Source organism: Heliangelus exortis, chromosome 3 (assembly GCF_036169615.1).
Source record: "Heliangelus exortis chromosome 3, bHelExo1.hap1, whole genome shotgun sequence".
In the NCBI taxonomy this organism is placed as follows: domain Eukaryota; kingdom Metazoa; phylum Chordata; class Aves; order Apodiformes; family Trochilidae; genus Heliangelus; species Heliangelus exortis.
The window spans coordinates 114,176,979-114,187,633 of NC_092424.1; the positions used below are offsets into that span (position 1 = coordinate 114,176,979).

The window sequence follows — 10,655 nt, forward strand, 5'->3', positions numbered from 1 at the left end:
CTCCTCATTTGTGTCCTTGGGTCAATGGTGAGAGCACTTCCAGCACTCCCTGCTCCTCCATTTGTTCCTTGGGTCACCAGTGGGAGCACTTCCAGCACTCTCTACTCCCCTGTTGGGTCCTTGACTCAATGATGGGAGCATTTCCAACATGTCCCACTCCTCATTTCTGTCCTTGGCCCAATGATGGGAGCACTTCCAGCACTCCCTACTCTCCCGTTGGGTCCTTGGGTCAATGATGGGAGCATTCCCAACATGTCCTACTCCTCATCTAGGTCCCTGGGAGGAAGGAGAGGGGGCTCCATCACGGGCTTGGGCGTTGGGTGGTACCTTTATCCCTAAGCTCTGTGTGTCCTGGTCAGATCGAGGGGACCCAGAAGCTGCTGAACAAGGACCTGGCAGAGCTGATCACCAAGATGAGGCTGGCCCAGCAGAACGCCGTCACCTCGCTGAGCGAGGAGTGCAAGAGGCAGATGCTGACAGCTTCCCACACCCTGGCCGTGGATGCCAAGAACCTCCTGGATGCCGTGGACCAAGCCAAGGTCCAGGCCAACCTGGTGAAACTCTGCGTGGAGTGAGGGGAGGCAAGGGGAAGGAGAGAGATGGAAGGAGAAGGGGGTGGGGAAGGAGAGACCAGGAGGAGGAGGAGGAGGAGGAAGAGGAAGAGGAGGAGGAAGAGGAGGAGGAGAGACCACCCCACTTCCATCGTGGAGATGGGAGGAGAAGGTTGTGGAGGAGCTGGCTTTTGTGTGTCACCCGTGGCCTCGCCATCCCGCCCTCCCTGTCCCCCCTCTCCTCCTGGCTTTAGCATCGTCTCGTCGGTCTTCTGAAGGAGGCTGTGAAGTCCTGGCTTCGGAAGAAGTCACCTGGGTGCCTCGTCCCTTGGACCTGGATGTCCCCAAGGGTGCCTGAAGATCCCTCAGGCTCAGCCAGCAGCTCCCTGTGGCCATCCCTCCATCCCTCCGCAGGACAGATGGACAGTGGGTGGCACGTGACAACGGGGACCTGACCCCCGGGAGCCATGGGAGGGGGGACACTGTGGCCGGGGGGAGCTGGCATCCCAGGTGCCACCACGGTGGTGGCCACAGGGACATCGTACACAGGAATTTATTTAAGGACAGGAGCCGGGTCTGGCACCGGTGGCCGGAGCGTGTCCATCCCCCAGCCCTGGGGAGCAAGGGGAGGGCTGGGACCCTCTGGGGCTGTGGCTTTGGGGGACACAACCCAGGAGGACAGAGGACACCTTTGGATGAGTTGTTTTGATCCCCCCCCATCCTGAGCTGCTCTGGTGTGAGTGAGGAGGTCAGAAGCACCTCGGGGTTGGGCTTTGAGTTGGAGACCTCACGGTTTGGGCTTTTCCCCAGCACCTCCCCACCCCCTGTTTGTCCTGGCTGAGATAAACCATGTGCAAAGTCCTGATGTGCCTGTCCTTGTGTCACCCCCCCTGCCCCAGGGACGTGTCCTTCTTGTGGGAACAACCCCAGTAGAGCTGCTGGGGTCACCCTGGCTCTGCTGCCTGCCCCATTTCCCACCCACAGATCCTACAACCCACACCAGGATCTTGAACTCCTCTTGGTGGCCTCTTGGTGGGCACTGGGGTGGCCTCATCTCAAATCCTGGGGTCAGATTTGGGACCTTCAGGAGCAGAAGGAGATTGAGGGGCTGGAGAGTGGCCAGAGAAGGGAATGGAGCTGGGGAAGGGGCTGGAGAAGATGAAGGGGCTGGAGAAGTTGTGAGGAGCATCTGAGGGAGCTGTGGGTGCTGATCCTGGAGCAGAGGAGGCTGAGGGGAGACCTTGTGGCTCTCTGCAAGCCCCTGAGAGGAGGTTGGAGCCAGGGGGGGTCGGGCTCTGCTCCCAAGGAACAAGGGATGGGAGAAGAGGAACTTTTGGCACAAGTCAAGTGGTGCCAGGGGAGGTTTAGGTTGGAGCTGGGGAAGAATTTCTCCCTGGAAAGGGTTGTCAGGGCCTGGCCCAGGCTGCCCAGGGCAGGGCTGGAGTCCCCATCATGCCTGGAGGGGTTTCAGAGAAAGCCCTGGGGATGTGGGGATGAGGGACATGGGGTGGGGGTTGCTGGTTGGAGCTGATGATCTCAAAGGGCTTTTCCAACCACAACAATTTGATGGTTCTGTCCTGTGCCCCCCCCTTTGCTGCTGAAGGGATCTGCACCTTTGCTTTCCAAAAACCCCATCACGAAACCCTGGTGGAGGCTGCTGGGAAATGGTTTATGAGGGACAGCACAGCCATGAAATGGGTTCCCCTCCTTTTTGGGGGGTCTAGGGCTGCCCAACACCCCCAGGACATGCATCTCCCTCCATGGCACCCTTTTTTTTCTGGAGCGTTTCACTCCTGGAAGGATTTCTCTGGAACCCCTCAGCCTGTGTCCAGCACCATGATGAGGGGGTCTCCAGGAGAGGAAAACACTGGGGGAAAAACTTGGTGTCTCTTAGAGCACGGGAGAGGAGGAATGTCCTGAACCCCCGGATCCTTGGGAGTGTAGAGAAGTTGGCCATGAGGAGCTGGATATGAGAGGTTGGGCTGCAGCCCCAGCAGAGCCAGGGGGGTTGGGATCTGACAGGGGATGGAGAGGAGGATTCGGGTTCTCCCAGTCTTTCCCTTCCAAGCCACCCACGTTTTGGGGTGAAATGGACCATCTGAAGAGCTGTCACCCGGCCCACACCATGCACAACAATGGTCCTGAGCCCCACTGCAGTCAGGATCTCCCCTACAGCATCTCTGAGAGGTGCCACCTTCTCTCCCAGCTCGTTGGAAACTCAACCAGATGCAGCTCTTGGTTTTGGGGTTGGACTCGCAGCAGCTTTAGGAAGCAGAAACCCCTCCTAGATGCCTCCAGCCTGCACTCAAGCGATGGAGAAGCTGCACCATGGCCTCCTGATGGCTGTCACCACCTGCAGGGTGGCAGGCAGGCAGCTGGCCCTCCCCTCCCATGGCACAGCCATGGTTTCACCCAACATTTTCCATCCTGGGAGTCCTCTCTGGTTGCAGCCGTCTCCTCCTAAGGAGGGGCGAGGGTCCTGCCGGATGTGGACACCACGGTGCCCACTCCCTGGGAGGAGGGAACGTGCATCTCCTGCTGCCATCCCCCACCACCGGCCCCTAGATCATCCCTGCCAGGTAGGGAGGGAGGAAGAGCCCCATGGTGCCCAGCAAGCAGACGATGATGAACATCCAGAGGAAGATGCGGTCGATCACCATGGCAACGTACTTCCAGTCCTCCTTCACCTGCCGGGGGGAGAGGGACCATGAGTGGGAGCGGGGGCTTCACTGCCCCCCCTCGCCCCCCCCAAAGGGTTAGGAGACCACCCAAGGCTTCCACTGCCTCTGCTGTTTGGCTGGGGGTGAGGAGATGCCTTGGGAAATCCCTGGAGAAGGAGGGCTGGGAGAGGGATGGACCCCTGGGGGGGGGGATGGACATCTCCAGGGGAGCTGCTCAGGGCAGGGCAAATCCCACCCAGGGTTTTCTGCCTGAATCCCACCTGGCTAAACGCAGGGGTGCAGCACCCCAGCAGGGGCCCAGCAGGGCAGGCTGGGCCATCTCTGCTCTCCAAGGGCAGAAGAAGGATCTCCAACATCCCCACAGCCAGCAGGAGCTGGAGGAACCATCAAGGGACCCCACGGACTGGGTATCCCCCAGCGGGTGGTGGTCGATCTTCTCCCCAGCTTTGGGTCCTCAGCACCCAGGGGTGCACCCAGGGGACCGACCCCTCCGTGGAGGGACAAGTGGTAGAAGGCATCAGCCATGGTGGAGGAGCCCCCGTCACCCCCCAGGCCAGCCTGGGGGGCACCCGCTCACCGAGAAGTCGGCGTCCTCTGCTCGCAGGTGGTCGGCGATGTACTGAACCCCTTCCAGGGCCTTCAGGATGCTGGGGGACAACACCAACCCCTGGGCTGAGCCCTCCTCCTCCTCTTCCTCCCCCTCAGGGGGCACCCGGGAGGCCGAGCCCCCCGGCATCTTCCCTCCTTGGTGCCCGCAGCCGTATTGGCACCGGGTGCCCTTGGAGCCCTCCCGGGACAGGGGGGTGGGGTAGGTCTTGTCCTTCTCTTCTTCTTCCTCCTCTTCTTCCTCTTCCTCTTCCTCCTCCCACTTGTCATCCACGTCGGTCTCCAGCCAGCAACGAGAGGTGCTGAGCCTGGTCCCGGGGAGGTCGTACTGGGCGGGGGTCCCCTCGGGGGGAGGAAGAGCTGGAGGTCTCTTCATGAAGAGCCAACGGGGGATGAAGTCGAGGAAGAAGCTGCGGACCCAGCGGGGCATGGTGTGGGTGCTGGGCGAGCGGTGGTGGACGTTGAGGACGAAGACGGTGATGATGATGGAGAGCGTGACGAAGATCATGGTGAAGAGGAGATACTCCCCGATGAGGGGGATGACCAGAGAGGTGGAGGGGATGATCTCCGTGATCAGCAGCAAGAAGACGGTGAGGGACAGCAGGACGGAGATGCAGAGGGTGATCTTCTCCCCGCACTCGGAGGGCAGGTAGAAGACCAGCACGGTGAGGCAGGAGATGAGCATGCAGGGGATGATGAGGTTGATGGTGTAGAAGAGCGGGAGGCGCCGGATGACGAAGAAGAAGGTGATGTCGGGGTAGATCTCGGAGCAGCAGTCGTACTTCTTGGAGGTGTAGGTGGCGACGGCGTTGATGATGGCCCACTCGCCGCTCTCCCAGTAATCCTTCAGGTCCACGTGGTGGTCCATGTTCTCCAGGTCGATCTTGGCCTTGTCGTAGGACCAGGAACCGAACTTCATCTTGCAGTTCTGCTGGTCGAAGGGGAAGAAGGTGACGTCGATGCTGCAGGAGCTCTTGTAGATGGCGGGTGGGACCCACTTGACCTTCCCGTCGGAGAAGAGGTGGGCCTTGGTCATGTGGGTCACAGCAAACTCCCCGTCAGCGCTGCAGGGTGGGAAGAGGAAGATAGAAGAAGGGTTCCCAGCAGGAACGAGGACCAGGAGCTGGTGTGAGGAGTCTGGATCTGAGGCTGTGGCCCCATCACCCAGCCCTGCGTGGTGTTGGGTTCATCCTCCCGGCACCAACCAGAGCATGGAGATGGGTGGGAAGATGAGGATCGGGCGTGGGGAGAGGGATGCAGGTGGATTTGCATCCTATGGGTGGGTGGGATGAGGGGTAGGAGGTCCGTGGGGACTGGCAGCACCTGGGAGTTACTGGGATGGGAAGGGATGGGATGGGATGGGATGGGATGGGATGGGATGGGATGGGATGGGATGGAGTGGAATGGGACGAGATGGGATGGGATGGGATGGGATGGGATGGATGGGATGGGATGGGATGGGATGGGATGGATGGGATGGGATGGGATGGGATGGGATGGGATGGGATGGGATGGGATGGGATGGGATGGGATGGGATGGAGTGGAATGGGATGAGATGGAGATGGGTTGAGATGGAGATGGGATGGGGTGGAACGGAATGGAGATGGGATGAGATGGGGATGGGATGGGATGGGATGGGATGGGATGGGATGGGATGGGATGGGATGGGATGGGATGGGATGGGATGGGTGGGATGGTTTGGCCATGGCCCTCGGGCTGCCCCATCTGGGCAGCATCACTCACTTGTTGTAGAGCACGATGTCAGGGATCCAGATCATCTCAGAGGGCACCCGGATGGAGGTGACATTGTCAAACTCTGCCGGGTCCCAGCGCAGTTTGTAGTCACTCCACTCCTGGAGGGACACACGCAGTGAGGGGGTGTCAGGGGGGACCCTGCTGCCCAACACCTCCTCTGCCTCCTCCCCTGGCAGCATCACCCACAAGGACAACACCATGGAGATGCCACCAACCCCCATCCAACAGGACCTCTCTGCCCTGGATGCTGCTCCTTGGAGCCCCCTGGGCTGGGGGAGGGGTCCCTGCCCATGGCAGGGGTGGCACTGGGTGGGCTTTGAGGTCCCTTCCCACCCAACCCAGCCTGGAAGCCTTTAAATCCTTCCCTGACATCCCCCTGCCCGTGCCCTGGGGTGGGAAGAGGCTCCTACCTGCTTCAGCCAAACATTGGTGGTCATCATCTGGTTCTTCTCATCCTGCGGTGGGAAAGAGGGAGAGGTGAGAGCAGAAAGTGAGAGGGTTTGGTCCCATCTCTGTCACCCCTCAAAACATTTCCTGCCTTCCACCTCGGGGCGGTTCAGCTCCTGGAAGCAACCAGGAGAAATCCAAGGAGAGACTTGGAGGCATCTGCTCACTAGATGGCAGCAAGAAATCGTGTATGGGGAGTGTGGGGACACCGTGATGGACCCGTCCTGTGCTGGGGTCCCCATCAGCTGAAGGACACGGAGCTGTTGGAGCCAGTGCAGAGGAGGCCCTGGAGCTGCTGGGAGGGGCTGGAGCAGCTCTGCTCTGGAGCCAGGCTGAGAGAGTTGGGGGTGTTGAGGCTGGAGAAGAGAAGGCTGCAACGGGGAGACCTTAGAGCACCTTCCAGTGCCTGAAGGGGCTCCAGGAAAGCTGGGGAGGGACTTGGGACAAGGGCCTGGAGGGATGGGACCCTGCGAGGGGGAAGGGTTTGCAGCTGGGAGAGGGGAGATGGAGAGGAGATCTTGGGCAGGGAGGGAGGGAGGGAGGGAGGGAGAAATTGTTTGGTTGGACTTGGTGATCTCAGAGGTCCTTTCCAGCCATGAGCATTCTGTGATTCTCAGGTGTGGGCCATGGGTTAGTGGTGGCCTGGAATAAGGTGATGTCCTGGCTGGGCTGGAGTGGGATAGGACAAGGGGGAAGGGTTTGTGAGCTGGAGAGGGGAGCTGGGGCTGAGATGTGAGGGAGAAATTGCTTGGGGTGAGGGTGCTGAGCCCCTGGTTGCCCAGGTTGCCCAAGGAAGCTGTGGCTGCCCCATCCCTGGCAGTGTCTCAGCCCAGGTTTGGATGGGGCTTGGAGCCCCCTGGGCTGGGGGGAGGGGTCCCTGGGCATGGCAGGGGGTGGAATGAGGTGACCTTTAGGGTCCCTTCCCACCCAACCCAGTCAGGGGTTCCATGATTCTCTGGATGGATGGGAGGGCAGCTGGGTGTGCAGAGGAGGGATGAGTGAGGAATGGATGGACAGACAGCCCAGAGGTCCCCAGGGTGGGCAGCTGGGGGTGAAGGCCATGGCAGGGCTGGAGAACTGCAGCTTTCCTGGGTGCTGTTCTGCTGCCAGGGAGGGGTTGGGATGGAGAGGAGGCCACAGCCCCCACTGCTCATTGGGGTGGGGGGTTCTGTCTTGGGGGAGATGGGCAGGAGGTTGCTGGGACCCAAGGCCCATGAGAATCCCAGCAGTGTCCCCAGGCTCTGCCCAGCCACACCAGTAGGACCAACTGGTGAAAGGGCAGCAGGGATGGGATGGGATGGGATGGGATAGGATGGGATGGGATGGGATGGGATGGGATGGGATGGGATGGGATGGGATGGGGTGGGATGGGATTGGATGGGATAGGATGGGATGGGATGGGATGGGATGGGATGGATGGGATGGGATGGATGGGGTGGGATGGGATGGGATGGGATGGGATGGGATGGGGTGGGATGGGATGGGATGGGATGGGATGGGATGGGATGGGATGGGGTGGGATGGGGCACTCACCACGTCGATGAGCTGTGCAATGGAGAGCCCAAACCTGACAATGACCACGTCCGAGGTGTTGGGCACGGGGCGTGACCAGCGGTTGTAGGCACTGAAGAGGTGTTTGAAGAGCCTATCCTCAGCGTGGCTGCCAGGATGGTCCCTCCGGCGACCCTCCGACCTCCCCCCTGGTATGGGGAACATGTTTTGGTTGGGCTGAGGTGCTAAACCCCCCCCCTTTTTGGGGACCGAGCCCCTTGAACCCCCCTGTGCTCCTCCCAAGGCAGGGTGTGAGGTCACACCTGAGAAATCCCACCCTTGGGTGGCCAAGAGCCTTCTCCCTGTCCCTTCCAGCTGCTCTTACTGGTGCTTACTGGTGCAGCTCTATGACGCTGGGGTTAGCTTTGGTCCTTGGGATCTCTGCAACCCCCCCTGGGGTTGGGGGCAGGGCTGGGATGAGCCTGAAGCTTTCTCCGTGGAAAATGTTGGTGACCACCTTTGGGGAGCCCAGGCTGTGTCCTTGGCCATCCTGCCTTCTGCAGAGCTCCATAAATCTCCACCAGCAAGGTGAGGAATGCCAAGGGGGGAGGGATGGAGGGAAGGATGGAGGAGGGGAGGGAAGGAGGGATGGAGGAGGGGGAGGGAGGGAGGACGGGAGGGAGGGAGGGAGGGAGGGAGGGAGGGGAGGGAGGGAGGGAGGAGGGGGAGACCTTTGCCTGGTGCTGTTCCATCAAAAAGCTTCCCTTTTTGGGCTCTGCCCTCCCCATGCCGTGTCCCAGGGCCCTGCCAAGCTCTCCCCAGCAGGCCAGGGGAGTTTTTTATTATCAGTTCTCTCTCTTTCTTGCTGTTGTTGTTGTGTTTTGGCCAGGGCTGATGTGCTGGGGCAGCTCTGAGGGTCCCATCCCAGGGGAAGGGAGCAGCCAGGTGCCCAGCTTGTGCTGGGAGGTCTGGTGTTGACGAGGGGGTGGGAGCAAAATCCAGGCTTGTTCCATCCTTCCAACCTTTCCAGCTGGCACAGGGGGGATTCGGGGTCCCAAAGGAACATCCCCTAGAGGGGAGGGGAGGACCCAGAGGGAGACCACCCCCCCACCCAAGCATCTGGGTGGTGTCAAGGTGCTCTGAAGGCCACCAGCCCCATCCTAACGTGCTGTGGGGTGGAGGGCACCGAGCCAGCTTGGAGAGTGGGGATGCTGGGAGGCTGCCTGGGGGGTAAACTGGGAGACAACTGGTTTTCCGTGGACCACAGCTCCTTCCTTGTCCCCATCCCCAGATTCCCCGGGTCCCCACCTGGGGGACACCCAGGGGAAGGAAATTTGGGCACCCTGGGGGAAGCCAGAGCTGTCCTCACCTGCCTGGGAGGTGACCAAGCACCACACGAGGAGGGGGACGATGCCATGGGACAGCTGCCCCATCCTCCTTGGCCCCTTGGCCCCTCTGGCCCCCCTGCCTGGAGCAGTTGGTGAAGCCCCCCAGGAGGAACCGGGAGATGAGCTGAGGAGGTGTCTGGAGAAGAGGCTCAGCAGGAAAAGCCACCAGAGGGGACTTCCCGTGGGGTGTCCCGTGTGTCCCCCACTGTCAGCGAGCTCTGGAGCAGCCATGGATGGAGCTGGAGGTTTCTGGAGACCCTCAGCAGGGACACAGCCAGGCCTGGGGGGGGGCTGCGTGCTCCAGGGTCTTCTGCTGAGCCCCAAATTTCATCCCTGGAAAGGCAGTGGCAGTGTCACCAGCCAGGGAAAGGAGGTGACAGTCCCCACCGTGGTGCCCTCAGAGCAGTCCCCAGGTGGGAGCTGGGCCAAGGTGCCACCACAAGCAGCTGCCACCCGGGTGGTGACTCTGGGCAGTGCTGGTGGCAGCCAGACCCTGGAGTTAAAGCACTGAGGAGCCCAGGTCTGTCCCCAGGCTGGGCTTCATGGCAGAGCCCAGACCCCAAAACCTTCCTGGGGTGACCAGGAATGAGCTGGTTCCACCCATCCTCTGCCCTCCCTGACCCAAAGCTGTGTCCTGAGGGAGGGGGAAACATCTCAGCTGCTCCGAGCAGCCTCTGGGGGGTGGTTTTTTTCCCCAGGAGCATTCACTTCTGAGAAGAGGGATCCTCCTGAGGTCACCTTCATCCATCCATCCATCCATCCATCCATCCATCCATCCATCCATCCATCCATCCATCCCTCCCTCCCTCCATCCCTCCCTCCCTCCCTCCATCCCTCCCTCCCTCCATCCATCCATCCATCCATCCATCCATCCATCCATCCATCCATCCATCCATCCCTCCCTCCCTCCATCCATCCCTCCCTCCCTCCCTCCATCCATCCATCCCTCCCTCCATCCATCCCTCCCTCCCTCCCTCCCTCCATCCATCCATCCCTCCATCCATCCCTCCCTCCATCCCTCCTTCCATCCCTCCCTCCCTCCCTCCATCCCTCCCTCCCTCCCTCCCTCCCTCCATCCCTCCATCCATCCATCCATCCATCCATCCCTCCCTCCCTCCATCCATCCCTCCCTCCCTCCCTCCATCCATCCATCCCTCCCTCATCCATCCCTCCCTCCCTCCCTCCATCCATCCATCCATCCTCCATCCATCCCTCCCTCCCTCCCTCCATCCATCCCTCCCTCCCTCCCTCCATCCATCCATCCATCCCTCCATCCCTCCCTCCCTCCCTCCCTCCATCCATCCCCTCCATCCATCCATCCATCCATCCATCCATCCATCCATCCCTCCACTCCCTCCATCCATCCCTCCCTCCCTCCCTCCATCCATCCATCCATCCCTCCATCCATCCCTCCCTCCCTCCCTCCATCCATCCATCCATCCCTCCATCCATCCCTCCCTCCCTCCCTCCATCCATCCCTCCCTCCCTCCCTCCATCCATCCATCCATCCCTCCATCCCTCCCTCCCTCCCTCCCTCCATCCATCCATCCCTCATCCATCCATCCATCCATCCATCCATCCATCCATCCCTCCCTCCCTCCATCCATCCCTCCCTCCCTCCCTCCATCCATCCATCCATCCCTCCATCCATCCCTCCCTCCCTCCCTCCATCCATCATCCATCCCTCCATCCATCCATCCCTCCCTCCCTCCATCCATCCATCCATCCATCCATA

At 61.0% G+C, this 10,655-nt stretch overlaps 2 protein-coding genes across 5 annotated transcripts in view; one reads left to right on the plus strand and one right to left on the minus strand.

The window, feature by feature from the left end:
- The window catches only part of PTK2B (protein tyrosine kinase 2 beta), a 44,701-nt gene extending 43,289 nt beyond the window's left edge, over positions 1–1,412 (plus strand). For all 4 annotated transcript variants that reach the window (XM_071742304.1, XM_071742305.1, XM_071742306.1 and 1 more), the window contains exon 31: positions 360–1,412. In XM_071742304.1, the coding sequence (XP_071598405.1) occupies positions 360–575 (216 nt within the window). In that variant the 3' untranslated portion in view covers positions 576–1,412. The remainder of the gene's footprint in view (positions 1–359) is intronic.
- A 789-nt stretch (positions 1,413–2,201) lies between these two features.
- Positions 2,202–9,298, minus strand: CHRNA2 (cholinergic receptor nicotinic alpha 2 subunit). Its single transcript, XM_071742346.1, has 6 exons — positions 8,902–9,298; positions 7,575–7,741; positions 6,005–6,049; positions 5,583–5,692; positions 3,810–4,902; positions 2,202–3,238 (listed from the first exon to the last, which is right to left on the minus strand). The coding sequence occupies exons 1-6, from the start codon at positions 9,149–9,151 to the stop codon at positions 3,113–3,115; spliced, it is 1,791 nt and encodes a 596-aa protein (XP_071598447.1). The 5' UTR covers positions 9,152–9,298; the 3' UTR covers positions 2,202–3,112.
- Between the last annotated feature and the right edge of the window lie 1,357 nt (positions 9,299–10,655).

Coding starts and splice junctions, on each gene's coding strand:
- CHRNA2 (XM_071742346.1), bottom strand. CDS start 9,151: ATGGCTGCTCCAGAGCTCGCTGACAGTGGGGGACACACGGGACACCCC. Junction 7,742..8,901: donor CTTGGTCACCTCCCAGGCAG/GTGAGGACAGCT, acceptor TCCCCATACCAG/GGGGGAGGTCGGAGGGTCGC. Junction 3,239..3,809: donor CAGAGGACGCCGACTTCTCG/GTGAGCGGGTGC, acceptor TCCCCCCGGCAG/GTGAAGGAGGACTGGAAGTA.